Source organism: Cyprinus carpio, unplaced genomic scaffold, assembly GCF_018340385.1.
Source record: "Cyprinus carpio isolate SPL01 unplaced genomic scaffold, ASM1834038v1 S000000125, whole genome shotgun sequence".
NCBI lineage: Eukaryota > Metazoa > Chordata > Actinopteri > Cypriniformes > Cyprinidae > Cyprinus > Cyprinus carpio.
The window spans coordinates 1-15636 of NW_024872876.1; the positions used below are offsets into that span (position 1 = coordinate 1).

At 36.9% G+C, this 15636-nt stretch overlaps 1 protein-coding gene and 1 long non-coding RNA gene across 2 annotated transcripts; both read left to right on the plus strand.

Moving 5' to 3' along the window:
* Nucleotides 1-8: 8 nt before the first annotated feature.
* Nucleotides 9-505, plus strand: LOC122142762. Its single transcript, XR_006158785.1, has 3 exons — nt 9-113; nt 203-300; nt 384-505. It is a non-coding gene; the product is annotated as an uncharacterized LOC122142762 (long non-coding RNA).
* Nucleotides 506-7178: 6673 nt separating this feature from the next.
* Nucleotides 7179-12195, plus strand: LOC122142761. Its single transcript, XM_042753838.1, has 4 exons — nt 7179-7517; nt 7627-7691; nt 11330-11475; nt 11578-12195. Exons 1-4 carry the CDS (start codon nt 7188-7190, stop codon nt 11721-11723), a joined length of 687 nt encoding a protein of 228 aa, XP_042609772.1. The 5' UTR covers nt 7179-7187; the 3' UTR covers nt 11724-12195.
* Nucleotides 12196-15636: the final 3441 nt, after the last annotated feature.

Below are 15636 nucleotides of genomic sequence, written 5' to 3' on the forward strand. Positions count from 1 at the left end.
GACTATAATATGTTGTGGTTTCAAATAAATCTTGTTGTACTACTGGCCAGTTTTCATCCATCATATTTGGTGGTTATCCCCACAAACCTCAGCTGTGACTCTTACGATGCAATGTGTGTGATATGATTCAATTTTAATTATTAATGTTTCACTCAGCATGCAGATTTTATTTATAATTTTGTATTTTTGTAATTTTAACCAGATTAAAAGGCTTAGAAAAGGCTTTGGCTATTGTACCATCTGAACTTCTAGAGGACTTGAAGACAAGCAAAGAAATTCTGATTCTTTCACTACCAAAAGGTTTGATAGCCTATTGTAGTTGAATAATGCTGTATTTTTTTCAATGTTTATTAAACAATAAGTTGTTTCCACATGTGCCATAGGTTGTCCTCAGAAAAATACTCCCTTACCAATAGGCTCTAAATATGTCACTACTGCAACTACATCTTCAATGTCAACCACTCAGCTACCAACTAAGGCCTCCACAGGTCCAGCAGTGTCAGGCCGAAGTATTTGTTATTCTGCAGATCCGGTTTGCATATACAGTATATTGATGCTTACAGTAAGCCTTCTTCATTGGAGTATCAGACTCGATCCAGAAACATCACAATGGAGGTATTCAAAGAGATATTTTCACTATTGCTTTAGTAATAGTAAAATAGTTGTTTTCCCTAATATCTTTCCCAAATTAATATTTGATAGTGAGATGTATTTTTTATGTTATAGTTATAATGTGGTTCTTTTATTTTCTTCTAGCGAATCACTTCGCTCTGGCAATTGTATGATCCACACTTTCCTCAGATGCTACTTGATGAGATGCTTGGTACAAGACTTTCATATATTATATCAAATTGTTTCACTCAAAAAGTTATCCTTTAGGCGTGTAAAGCAAGCAATTAAGATTGAGAATCCTACTGAGTTGGTGTTCACACTGTTGAATAGATAACCAGGACACAGTGGTCTAATCAAAATATTTATTAATTTTGTTCCTGCATGCTGCAAAAAAAGTGGCTAATACAATAAAAATTAGAGCAGTGAGCTATTGTTTCAGGTCTTTAGCTTTTCATTCACTACTCACTGTTTTTTGTTTTTCTTTTTTTGTAGGAACTATAATTTACAGTCGAATGTAACTAATGACAATTTTTTGTTACAGTCTTGAGTACAAGTACTGTTACTTTTTTTTTTACTTAGAGATCTACATTGTAGTACTTGTACTTGAGTAGAATAAACTAAAGTATTCAGCTTCGCTACATTTATTCTTTTTAAAACCAAAGTGCAAAGTCAAAAAAAAAAAAACTCCCGACAAATAAGGCGCCGATGGAAATCAAGCCGGCATTTGACAGGCATGGGCACTGCACTTCATCCAATAACATACAGGTCTGATTTTGGTTGCAAACCAATCAAAACTTCCAGTTCAGCTGTGGTGGGCGGAGATTCACACCATGCTATGATTTTGAGCTATACTCCTGATTTTATCATCATATTTTCTCAGCTCACTGAAATGCCCCGGTATACCGTCGCATATTACACTCGGTTGATAGTAGGGTCGCAGTTATTTTCATGGAGCAATAACAATGAAAGTGTCTAAAATAACATGCACATAGGTTCAATTGAATGGTAAAAATCACACTCTTTAACCATTGTAGTTAAACTAAATGCATACGAAAACTAAATAACCCAATATTAACAACAACATTGAAATAATAGAGCATGCCTTTTATGTGCATCTGGCTGATAGATCAACTATGATTTTTCTGTCAATCAGATTGCATAAAAAGTCACTTTTTTCTGTGTGCGTGCTTTGGATGTGTGAGCACCATGGGTGTATAAACAAGATTACGGAGCGCCTAAACACTCTCATGCAGTGGCATGTTTTCATTCATACTCGCAGAAAGTCCAAAATGCACCCCAGTAAGAAGTAATAATTTTTTTTTCTTGTGACATGCAGGAAATCCCTATTATGGACAAAGACATCCCACTATTTCTGTAGCTAAAAAAAATTAATTTCAAATCATTTTGAGGTAATAAATAAATATAGGAATAATCCATCCCCCCCCTCGCAACTGAAATAACATTTAATGCAGCATATAAACTATTCTGCCTTTATTATGTGTTAGTATAAACCAATCCTAAAATTGTCATTAGTAAATAGAATAGAATACAAATTATGCTTATCATCCAGCAGTGCTATTTTGATTTCTTATCCAATTAAAAGACATAATGAAAAAATAAAGCCTGTCAATTAGACAAAAATTCAAGTGCCAAAAAAAGGTTTTTTTTTTTTTTTTTTTTTACATTTCTGTCCCCCATTTCTGTGTTTTCCTTTCTCTGCGGCACCACACATCCTTGTTATAAGTGTTCTTTAGCCTGTTGAGTTTTAATCTATGTATTCAGCTAACAATAAAAATATTTTTCAATAAGATTTAGAATAAATGTGAATGACATCTAAGATTTTAATTTTTTATATAATCTTTATTATTAGTATTATTATTATTATGTTATTATTACCTTATTGGAATCAAAATTAAGAATTGACAGAATCAAATCATAATAAATTCAAACGCATAGGCCAAACCTTACCCATACCACCATGTTATTTTTTACTGGCACAAAAAGGTTTTAAACCCTTTCTTTTCTTTTAAACCCTCATCTCACTTACCCGTTAAACCCGTCCTTTAACCTAAAACAACCACATAATCTTATACATGACTGTACTTTTCAAATTAGTTATAAAAAAACCCCTGGCAACAGAGGATAGGTAGTATGTTTGCTTAACATAGCGTCAAAACTTGACAGTTTTATGAGACGTAATATCATGTTTTGCTCCAATCACTATATAAATTTGTCCCCCCATGTTGAAACAGATAGCTTCTGTGGTTCCATGTTGTTCTTATTTTTCTTATCACAGTGAGACAGAAATATAGTCTTTATATAAATCTTTACTGTGATACAAGCATTGTCAATTAGCGTTGTATTGCAATTGTGTGTTTCTTGTCTTCCACATTTCATATCAGTGAAATCATCTTATTTTTTTTTTTCTGATCTGTACTGTTATTCAGCTGTAGTGATATCTGATGCATTTTGTCCATATAAGGGATTTCATGAGTCTCACATTGTGAAACAATACATGTGTGTTAGGGTTAACCCTGCTCCATTAAATGGGTCACATCATCTAAATTTGGGTAAAAAATAAAAAATAATACTAAAGTACTTTGTAACACAGTAACTTGAGTAGTTTTTCAGCAAATTACTTTTTTACTCTTACTTTAGTCATATTATTTTTCAGTAGTTTTACTTGTACTCAAGTAAATTATTCCTTAAGTAGCAATACACTACTTAAATACAATTTCTTAATACTCTTTCCACCACTACAAATAATTGCAAATTAAGATCATGTTTTTAATGCAAACTAAAGAAGGGTGTATGGTAACATGGATGAAAGTACAATTGGTGTTTTTGGAGTCTCTGAAAGACCTTCATAACTAGTGATGTGTGGGTGAAAGTCATACAGGCAAAAGTGTTAATTGTTCTTTGGCACAGGGATGGTAACATATTTCTTAAAACAGGTGGGGCCATAAATATAGCACAGGAATTATTAAAGATGGATATAAACAACTTTTACATCCATCAAGCTAATCAGTGCAGGAGCTTAAATCACAGACAGAAAAATACCTTTTTTTTTCAGATTGTGCTTAGAAAGTATTCATCTTTTCAGCCAGTGAAGAGCCTGCTTTTACCAAACTTTAGCATTTCTTGCTGCACATCAGAGAGCATAGCAAAATGTTTTCTAATCACTTATGTTCCCCAATGAGAGACCCACAATGTATGCAGTCATGTACGACAGCTAAACGCACCCAGAATGCGTTCCACTCAATGTCATCTCGAGCCCCCTTTAGCATAGATTCTGATTGGGTGGACCAGCATTTCACCACCCTCCTCTCCAGAGGTTCTTATCCGGGCCTTTGTTTTTATTCTGGTATGAGGAAAATGGCAATATGATCTGATTTAACAAAAGCTAGTAGCAAGTGAGCTTTATAGCCATTCCTAAACTGAGATTAGCATTGATCAAGTGTATTTGATCAAGTGTGAAGCCAGCAAATGGATGTATATGTAGCCACTGAGCACACCATGAAGCTTAGAGCCAAACCTGTGTCTTGCTTGAGATGTAATTTGCAATTTTGTAAGTTGCTAGTTTTTGATAGGGACACTTCTCATCAGCAGTGAACAGGTATTGTAAATGTCCCAGTTAGCCCAGTAGGCTAATTTTCATCTGTTGCCCCTTGTTTTGAGGTGGCAACCTAAGGCTTATGGTACCTTGTTTTAAGGTGTCAACTAAAATTAAAATATAGTAATTTATCACAAACAACAATTACAGCTGTCTACAAACAATAAAACATATCAACCCAGAAAAAAATGCTGCCACGGGAAATCACATTACAAATAATACAAGTAATATTCTTTATTACACTGCATCATGTGCACTGCTTATTTATTGCTGAAATTGAAAAAAAAACATTAGTTAACACTTGTAGTACATTTGAACCCACTAATGTTTGAAAGATGGGTTCAAGTGTACTACAAGTGGTAACTAACTATTTTTTTTTATTACAGATATAGTATTATTAAAGCACATTTTAGTTCATATTCATGGTGTCTCAAAATTGCACTAATACTAAAGAATATTTTTTTGTGTATTATGTACAAAATTAGTGTGTGAAAATGGAAATGCACTTGTTTTTTTGCCTGGGTTGTACTTGAAACATGCACACATTTAATGAATTTTTTAAAGCTATTTAACTAGTTTTATCCATTCAAAGGCCACTGGAAAAATGTATTCACAATTTTGGGATTGTTTCAACAGGCAGATTTGGGAGAGGTGTTGAGCAGATTTTTTTGTTCTTATGCTGCAGTTTGTTTGATATTGCTTATCTTGCCATTTTTGCATACTCCTGAGGTATCGACTACTCAGATCCTCTCCTCTATGCCACTGCTCTGTATTTTTTAATATCACTGCTTATACTTAAGATAAGGAGATGCATAATTACATTTGTGGCTAAGGGGTGGGCGCATATTGAATAACTGTGATGTGTTACATACTTTTACTGTCCAAATTTATATCAAAATCTAAAAATGTAAGAAGCAAAATCAAACCTGAACATTCATTATAGTAATTTAGGAACTTTTACATGTATCAAAATAATGTCAAATATCTTTCTCTCTAGGCCTGGGTCTGTGGGTGTGGATATGCAACTTATTTTTAAAAGTGACACTGTGCTTCCAAATAAAGAAAGCATTGAAGACAATCTTAAGTCAGCAATTGCTGAATCAAAAGTGTTTCTTGACATTATTCCTTCCAGTGTCGTTGTTGGTGAGTTCCTCATTTCTCTAAAACTGTTTAAATGTAGGTAATGTTTTTGCTGTAATCTTTCTTGCAGTGGCTGATTTAAACTCATTTTCATGTTGTTTCAGTGAATCAAGATGGCTCAAGTTTGACAACCAGACAAACCCAGTCATCACAAAATGTTCTGATTAAGCAAACATCATCATGCTGCTGCAGCCAGTTCTTTCTAGTGTTGTACCTACTAGCACACCTACTGATCTTTCAAGCACAGCTCCTCCTAATTATGTTTCGTTCAATGTCATTCCTGATCCTTCAACCATAATAGTTCCTACAGATCTTTCAGACACTTCTGTCACCACTGGTCCATCAGTAACAGATGGTTCATTAAACACAACAGATGACACTCATCTGTCAAGTACTTCATCTCCTAATGTTCCCATACTCTCTGCAGTTTCTACTCAGAAGTCAAGCATAACTGCTCCTCTTGGAACATTAAGCACAGCAGATCCTGCTCATCTATCACACACTGCTCCCTATGACCATTCAAGCACTGGGGATCCTACTGATCATTCAAACACAACTGTTCTTACTGATCCCTCAATCACTGCAGTTTTTACTAATCAAAACAAGCCCAACTGTTGGATCAAGTACTACAGTTCATATTGAGCGACCAAGCACAAACTGTTCATACCGGAACCATGACCTCTGCAGTTCCTACTGATCTGTCAAGCACAACTGCTTCTACTAGTCCCATCACAACTACAGATCTTTCAGATTCATCAAAGGCATCTGTTCCTGTTGGTTCCACAACTGCTGCAATTCCTACTGATCAATCACACTTAGTTGTTCCTTCTGATACGTCAACCACTGAATTCCTTGCGCATTTTTTCAAGAACAACTCTTCCTAATTCTATTTCAAAAAAAAAATGCAATTCCTACTGATAGACAAAGCACAACTGTTAATACCAAAACCTCAACAACTGTAGTTCCTGCTGATCTCTCTAGCACAATATCACCTACTGGTTTTACAGACACTGCAGTCACTTCTGGTCCATCAGTTTCAACAGTTTCCCCTGGTCATTCAAACAATGCAGTAACTGCCAGTCTATCAAACACAACTACTAATTATTCTTCAAACAATGTGTTCCCTACGGATCAACCAAGCACAACTGTTCATACTGGAACCTCAAACACTGCAGTTCCTATTGGACTGTCAATCACAACTGTTCACACTGCCTCTTTCATCACTAAAAGTTATACCAATCAATCAGCTGATCCTCCTGGCCCCTTTACCAGTGAAGTACCTACTGATTTAACAGTCACAAATGTTTCCTCAATCACAGCAGATCATACTAATTTATCAAGCACTGCTTTTCCTATTAGTACCACACCCCCGGCAGTACCTCCTAATCAGTCAATCACATCTATTCCTCTAGGCCTTTCAAACAGTGCAGCTCTTCCCAGTCTATTTACCACAATAGTTCCTACTGATTTGTCAAACAGAACTGTTCCTAATGACCATTCAAGTATCTCAGTTCATACTGAACAATTAAGCATGACTATTCCTATTGGTCCCTCAACTACTAAAGTTCCCACTAATCTTTCAAAAACAACTGTTCAGCCAGGCTCTTCCACCTCTACAGTGACAACCTATCCATCAAGCACAATTATTCTGCCTGAAAAGATAAACACCACTGTCTCTACTAATTTGTCAAGCAAAGTCGTTTCTAATCCTTATACAACTACTACAATTTCAACCAATACATCAATCACAACTGCTCCAGATGGCCCATTCAAACAATGGAGTCCATACTGTTTTATCAAACACAACACTATTTCTGCTGGAATGTCAAGCAGTGTACATCGTACAGATGTATCAAACACAACTGTTCTTTTAAGTCCATCTGGCACTACATTGTCTGTATCAGGTGCAGCTGGTAATCAAATTACCACCTCTGTAATGTTTTCAAACTCAACACACTCTAAAGTTGTCACCACCTCAACCACATCTTCAGTGCGAACCACTCATCTATCAACTAAAGCCTTCACAGGTTCAGCAGTGACAGGCGAGGGATTTGTTATTCTGCATATCCTTTTACAGATGCAATACATTGATGCTTACAATAATCCTGCTTCTATGGAGTACCAGATTCTGTCCAGAAACATCACTATTGAGGTTGTCTAAGAAATATTTTCATTTTATACAGTAGCTTTCTTTTTCTTAATTCTGTCCACACTACATCTGTGAGTTTAGTTTAAGTTTGTTTCTTTTTGTGTTTCTGTAGCTCAATCGAATCTACCGGGAAATTTATGGGACCCGCTTCCTCAGATGCTATGTGATAAGATTATGGTACCAAACTCTCATCTTTCTTTCTTTCTTTCTTTCTTTCTTTCTTTCTTTCTTTCTTTCTTTCTTTCAATTCAGTCAAAAGTACAAAGGCAGTGCTCTGATATACAGAATTAAATTTACATAAACATGATGAGATTGTGCCAAAACTATTTGATCTGAAAGAAAATAATAGATTAATGAGACCAAAGACTGGCCATTAGATTTACCAGAATGAAATGTATCTAATGTTAAACCACTATATAGAAATTAGAGGCAGCAGTAAATTCCAGAAGATCTTGCTGATGTAAGGCATTCTTAGCGGGTGTAATGTGTGCTGAACAGCTGCTGACATGCTGGACCACACATATATATACACACACACACACACACACAGTTAAACTAAAAGTGATTCAGACACCAGGTATAATTTTTTTGATATTTTTACTAGTGGGTGCAGGACACCATAGTTAATTTATGTGAGGATAGCAAAATAAAGTAAACTGTGACATGTGACATATTATACCCAAAATTTCTTCATATAGTATACTACCCGTAAAATTTGTAAAAATTTGAGACCAAACATTTGACACTTAGACCTGGCCATGTTTTGTTACATACCTTTCTATCAAAGTTATCTGACAAGATGACTTTGTTCTGACAGTTTAACTCTTGTCATATTTTATTAACATTTTCTAAACTATAGTGAATAAACGGTGCTAATGTGAGAAATTTAGAAGGCATCAGAATAAATTTGGGTTTTACTGTATATAATATATGCAGGGGCGTAGAATTAGGTAGGGACGCTAGGTACATGTCCCTATAAATATCCAGCAACTACCAAATTGTCCCTAGCAACAATTTTGATCAAACAATTACATATTTGTATATATTTTTTGGAATTCTGGATCCATCTGAAACATGTCATACCATTGATATTAATTAAAGTAAATACGTTAGAAAATTGCAGTCTTTTAAGGATGCACATTTAAGTCATGGGTGGAGTAACTTGCACACCGGATGAGAAACGCAGTACCGCATTGCACCTTATTCAAGACAGCAGTCCAAAAACAGTTCATATTAAGAGTTCACGATATAAACAAAGTTGTGTCAGAGTTTGAAGTACGGTGTTTGACAAAAAAGAATGGAAAGAAAAAAACATGATCTACTGTATATTAGCTCTACATAAAGCCTTTAGACAGAAAGACAAACATTGTGCTGAAAGATGCACAATACTCAATCTTCCAGCCTAGGATGAAGTCATTATGTACATTTACAATAATTTGTACATATAATTTTAAATATAATGATTATATGGAAGGATACATGAGTGGCAAAGATATACGTGAAAGTGTTCATTACTAAAGCAATAGTAGAGTTCTCTAACAGAATTATTCTGGTTCCAGTTTGATTAATTTTAAAATAAAGTGATGTTCAGCACGTTCAAAGATGCTCAGCACTCTGATGTAATGCTGTCTGTTCACAAAATCAAAATTGTGTAATTATTGTCTGTTAAAGATAATAACAAAAAAAAAAAACCTTTGTTCATGAATTATGAATATGTTGGCTACCATGAGCTACAAAATAAAAACTTTAGATGACATGAAACTGCGGTAAAAGGCCTATTAAATGCAAAAATGACTAGGGGTTTGGGAAAAATTTGGGTGATGTGGGGTTTTGTGGTGGTCTGATGGTCCCTGCTGTTATGTCTCCACCAATATCAAAAACAAACCTACGCCCTTGTATATATGTATGTATATGTGTGTGACCAGGAGAATAGCTGCTGTAATCAAAAACAATGAAGAAACAACAAAACATTAATAACTGATTACATTGTAGTCAATGTATGGTTATATTAAACCATATCTATATATATATATATATATATATATATATATATATATATATATATATATATATATATATATATATAACCAAGAAATAACCAAGAAAATTTCCGATTGGGACACTGTACAAATTGTGAGTAAATAAGGAATGGAATAATTTACAAATCTCAAAAACTAATATTTTATTCACAATAGACTATAGATAACATATCAAAATGTTGAAAATGAGACATTTTGAAATCTCATGCTAAATATTGGCTCATTTTGGATTTCATGAGAGCTACACATTCCAAAAAAGTTGGGACAGGTAGCAATAAGAGGCTGGAAAAGTTAAATGTACATATAAGGAGCAGCTGGAGGACCAATTTGCAACTTATTAGGTCAATTGGCAACATGATTGGGTATAAAAAGAGCCTCTCAGAGTGGCAGTGTCTCTCAGAAGTCAAGATGGGCAGAGGATCACCAATTCCCCCAATGCTGTGGCGAAAAAATAGTGGAGCAATATCAGAAAGGAGTTTCTCAGAGAAAAATAGCAAAGAGTTTGAAGTTATCATCATCTACTGTGCATAATATCATCCAAAGATTCAGAGAATCTGGAACAATCTCTGTGCGTAAGGGTCAAGGCCGGAAAACCATACTGGATGCCACTGATCTTTGGGCCCTTAGATGGCACTGCATCACATACAGGAATGCTACTGTAATGGAAATCACAACATGGGCTCAAGAGTACTTCCAGAAAACATTGTCGGTGAACACAATCCGCCGTGCCATTCGCCATTGCCAGCTAAAACTCTATAGGTCAAAAAAGAAGCCATATCTAAACATGATCCAGAAGTGCAAGCATTTTCTCTGGGCCAAGGCTCATTTAAAATTGACTGTGGCAAAGTGGGAAAACTGTTCTGTGGTCAGACAAATCAAAATTTGAAGTTCTTTTTGGAAAACTGGGACGCCATGTCTTCCGGGACTACAGAGGACAAGGACAACCCAAGTTGTTAGCAGCGCTCAGTTCAGAAGCCTGTATATCTCTGATGGTATGGGGTTGCATGAGTGCGTGTGGCATGGGCAGCTTACACATCTGGAAAGGCACCATCAATGCTGAAAGGTATACCCAAGTTCTAGAACAACATATGCTCCCATCCAGACGTCGTCTCTTTCAGGGAAGACCTTGCATTTTACAACATGACAATGCCAGACCACACACTGCATCAATTACAACATCATGGCTGCATAGAAGAAGGATCCGGGTACTGAAATGGCCAGCCTGCAGTCCAGATTTTTCACCCATAGAAAACATTTGGTGCATTATAAAGAGGAAGATGCGACAAAGAAGACCTAAGACAGTTGAGCAACTAGAAGCCTGTATTTGACAAGAATGGGACAACATTCCTATTCCTAAACTTGAGCAACTTGTCTCCTCAGTCCCCAGACGTTTGCAGACTGTTATAAAAAGAAGGGATGCCACACAGTGGTAAACATGGCCTTGTCTCAACTTTTTTGAGATGTGTTGATGCCATGAAATTTAAAATCAACTTATTTTTCCCTTAAAATTATACATTTTTTTCAGTTTAAACATTTGATATGTCATCTATGTTGTATTCTGAATAAAATATTGAAATTTGAAATTTCCACATCATTGCATTATGTTTTTATTCACAATTTTTAGAGTTTCCCAACTTTTTTTGAATCGGGTTTGTAATACCTTAATCTATAAGCAAACGAGTAATCAAAACGAGTAATCAAAATCAAGCCTACACCTTTATTGTAGTAGTTGAAGTATTCTGATGTCTAACGTTGTTAAAAAAAAAATTTTTCCAGGCCTGGGTCAGTGGGTGTGGATACAGAACTTATTTTTAAAAACCAGACTGTGCTTCCAAATGCAACAAGCATTGAAGAATCTCTAAAGACAGCAATTGCTGAATCAAAAGTGTTCCTTGGTGTGATTCCTTCCAGTATTACTGTTGGTGAGTTTCCTCATTTCCTCAAACTGTTTTTTAATGTAGCTAATGATTTGCTGGAATTGTTCCTTCATTAGCTGGTTTGTACTTGTTTTTCTATACTTTCAGTGGAACAGCAATATACAACTTCAACCACCAGCCACACTCAGACATCACAAAGTGTTCCTATAATGCAAACATCATCTGCTGTTGCACCGGTTCTGTCTAGTATGCTGTTCATGCTTCTGCTTCTACTATGGAATGAAACACTGTAATTCTGCAAAGCTTTACTCCATGTGTCACATTCAAACCTACAATTAATATTGTGACAACTCTATTATCTGCTTTTGTGATACATTACTCTTAGTTTTATGTAATGAAAATTGTGATTTACCTGATACATTTAATTATTATTCTTCAGGCATTTCTTGGGAATTTCAACACCTATAACACCATAACTTGTATTTTGCCTAACCCTTCTTGTATTTTCTTTTCTTGGATGTTAAAGAAATTTAAATGTAATGCATATTTGTAAATAACAAGCAAAATACAATACAATGGTTTTGATTTAAAAAAATATTATATATAATTTATTTTGTTGAATTTAATTGTAATCTGTACTATTTGTGCACTATTCCTTTGTTATTCAGAAAAGTGTAGTTAAGATAAATTTATTTGTATGAGTACCAGTTTGTCAAGATAGTTTCTGTTTCCAAGAATGCTTTGCTTCAATAAATGCTGAAATTATTTTGTCTTATTATTTATTATTATCATTATAATTGCACAAGAGTAATATTGAAGATTAGGGGAGTGAAACGTCCATGGTTCAAACCTTAGGTCTGAACCTGCTTGTGCTCGGTTAGGTTATGTTTTGGAAAAATACAACAGCATCCCCCAACCTAGCCCCCGTCTAGGCAGGTTTGGAATAGGGAGACTGAGGAGAGATGCACGGGCCCATGCATGTTAGATTATACCATTTTGGCTGTTGATCAACTCCTGTCTGGGACTCCAGGCAGACTCCAGGCCTAGGCACAAGGGTGGAAAAAATAAAATATCTGGCCCATATGACTACAGATAGGTAGGATTTAGGGCAGCATATGGAACCAGACTCGATTTCTGGTTAAGGTTGTAGGAAACAACTAAGTTAATTGCCCATCAGTCCAAAGAGGTTAGGTTTTGGAAAAGTACAACAGCTCCCCCCAACCTAGCCCCTGTCTAGGCCTGGTTTGGAATAGGGAGACTGAGGAAAGTTGCACGGTCCCACGCTTGTCAGACTATACCACATCGTATGAGATTATCTCCGGTGTATGAGCTGGGCTTGTCTAAGCACTGGGCCTAAAAAATGAAAGTTAGGTTTCTAATCGCTGGGTCTGTGACTTTTAAGTTTAGCTAGGTTCATAATCGTTGAGGTTATGGCGGTTAGGTTGAGAGCGGGGTTTCCAGCACTCAATCTAGATCTAAGTAGATGTGAGAACACAATGGAACTTGTTCCAGATCGGCGGTTAGGATTAGAAAAAAATCCAAGAGCTGAAGCACAGTCCAGCTCTGGTAATGCACAGTCCTTCAATACTCCTTCTGGCCGCTCTCCTGCCTCGGCCAAGGCCTGCCCACTACTTCACCACCAATATATTTGGTCTTTTTAATGTTGAACCACAGATAGTGAGATATTTAAACGTTAGAGTTAGGAACGAATGAGATCCAGAAGCTGAAACATAGTTCAACATCGGTACATGCACTGTCCTTCTTATACTCCTAATGGCCACCTGTTTTCACCGCTCGAGCAGAGCTCCACAGCCCAGGCCCACAACACCCCCCCGACAAAGAGAAATCCTGATGAATATGCTGTTAAATTCATTATTTATGATATAATAGGTGTAATGGATAGGGTTAGCGTATATAGGTTTCAAACTACCAGGGGTAGAATGAGTAGGTTTGCTTGTTAGGGGAATGAAACGTCCAAGGTTCAAACCTAGGGTCTGAACCTGGTTGTGCTCGGTCCATCCGTCCACTGACCACTAAAGACCCATCCAAGCCAGGCCAAGTTCACAAGCACGCATCCCCTCTCATCTCTACATCTGTGTGATTAGGGTTTTTCCCAGGGATTAGGGTTTTTCCCAGGGTTACGCCACAGTTAGGGGAATGAAACGTCCAAGGTTCAAACCTAAGGTCTGAACCTGGTTGTGCTCGGTCCATCCGTCCACTGACCACTAAAGACCCATCCAAGCCAGGCCAAGTTCACAAGCACGCATCCCCTCTCATCCTTTCATCTGATTGTGGGCACGACCTCCCGATCAAAAAGCCTCCCAATGTGACCCAGGGTTAAGCAGCCCAGGGTTAGAGTGATTAGGGTTTTACCCAGGGTTACGCCACAGTGGTTACCAATGGTTAGGGTTAGGGTTAGGTTAGGTTAGAGTTAGGGTTAGGGTTAGTGGTTTTGGTTTTAGTTAGTTTTGGTTTGGTTAGATAAATGCGAAGAGTGGTCACTTATGAAGTGGTCGACCCCCCCCATATCTCGTGACCCGTACGTGCTAGAGTGCTCAAACTTAGTTTATTATACTCCTAGTGGCCCCCTCAGTCGATTACCTTTGGTTTCGTTGCTCTAGCGCCACCAGGTGCTGAGATATGGTATTGATCGTTCAGTTCTGTTGTACCTAGAGAGCTGAAATTTGGTTTGTATACTAATTGGATGATGCCCAGTCGATTGCACTTGGTTTCATCACTCTAGCTCCACCAGGTGCCGAGATATAGCATTGATCACTTAATTGAGTTTCGCAGTTCTAGGGCTAGGGTTGAGTTTCGCAGTTCCAGCCTTAGGGTTGAGTTTCAGTGTGCTAGGGCTAGTGTTCAGTTTCTCTATACAGCTGATCAGCCCTAGGGTTGAGTTTCTCTATACAGCTGTTTTCCTTTTTTTTTTTTTTTTTTTTTTTTGGAGGCGGTGTATTTATATGTGTAGGTTGGACTTAATGTTTTGTGTTGGGTGTGTTGGTTGGAACTTAGTCATATAGTTTGTATTTAGTGTTTTGGGTGAGTTTGTCTAAGTCATATGTGGCTAGTTGGGACTTAATCATATTGGTTTGACTTAGTGTTTTTGGCTGGATGGGACTTAGTCATATTGGTCGGACTTAGTGTTTTGGGGGGGGTTTGACTTAGTCATATAAGCTGGTTTGGACTTAGTCATATTGTTTGGACTTAGTGTTTTGTGTGGGTTGGACTTAGTCATATAAGTTGGTTGGGACTTAGTCATATTGGTTGGTTCTTAGTCATATAGATAGGTTGGACTTAGTTTTTTTGGTGGGTTGGACTCAGTAATATGTGGCTGGTTGGGACTTAGTCATATTGGTTGGACATAGTTATGTGGCTGGTTGGGACTTAGTCATATTGGTTGGATTTAGTGTTTTGTGTGGGTTTGGACTTAGTCATATAAGCTGGTTGTGACTTAGTCATATAGGGTAGGACTTAGTTTTTCTAGGTGGGTTTGACTTAGTCATATAAGCTGGTTGGGACTTAGTCATTGGTTTGACTTAGTGTTTTGGGTGGGTTGGACTGAGTGGTTTTTGAGTGCTTCTGAGTGTTTTTTGAGTGGTTTGGTTAGGTTTTGGGTGGTTTTGGTAGGGTTGGTGTTGGTTTTGAGTGGTTTTGAGTTGAGTGGTTTTGAGTGGTTTTTGAGTGCTTCTGAGTGTTTTTTGAGTGGTTTGGTTAGTTTTTGGGTGGTTTTGGTAGGGTTTGTGTTGGTTTTGAGTGGTTTTGAGTGTTCTTGAGTGGTTTTTGAGTGCTTCTGAGTGTTTTTTTTTGTGGGGTTTGGTTAGGTTTTGGGTGGTTTTGGTAGGGTTGGTGTTGGTTTTGAGTGGTTTTGAGTGTTCTTGAGTGGTTTTGAGTGGTTTTTGAGTGCTTCTGAGTGTTTTTTGAGTGGTTTGGTTAGGTTTTGGGTGGTTTTGGTTAGGGTTAGGGTTAGGGTTAGGTTAGGGGTATGAGGTATTAGAAGTTGTTGTGCACTGTGCAGCCTTCTACTGACCACTAAAGGTAGTCCAGGTCCAAAGACAGTCAATACCATGCGTCCCCGTGTTCTCACAGTGACACTATATATTTAGTTTATATCTATGAAGCATGTGTCATAATTAATTATTTATTTATTTATTAATACTGTAGAAGCCAGGAGAGGGGTAAGTAACCATGGTGTATGATACATCA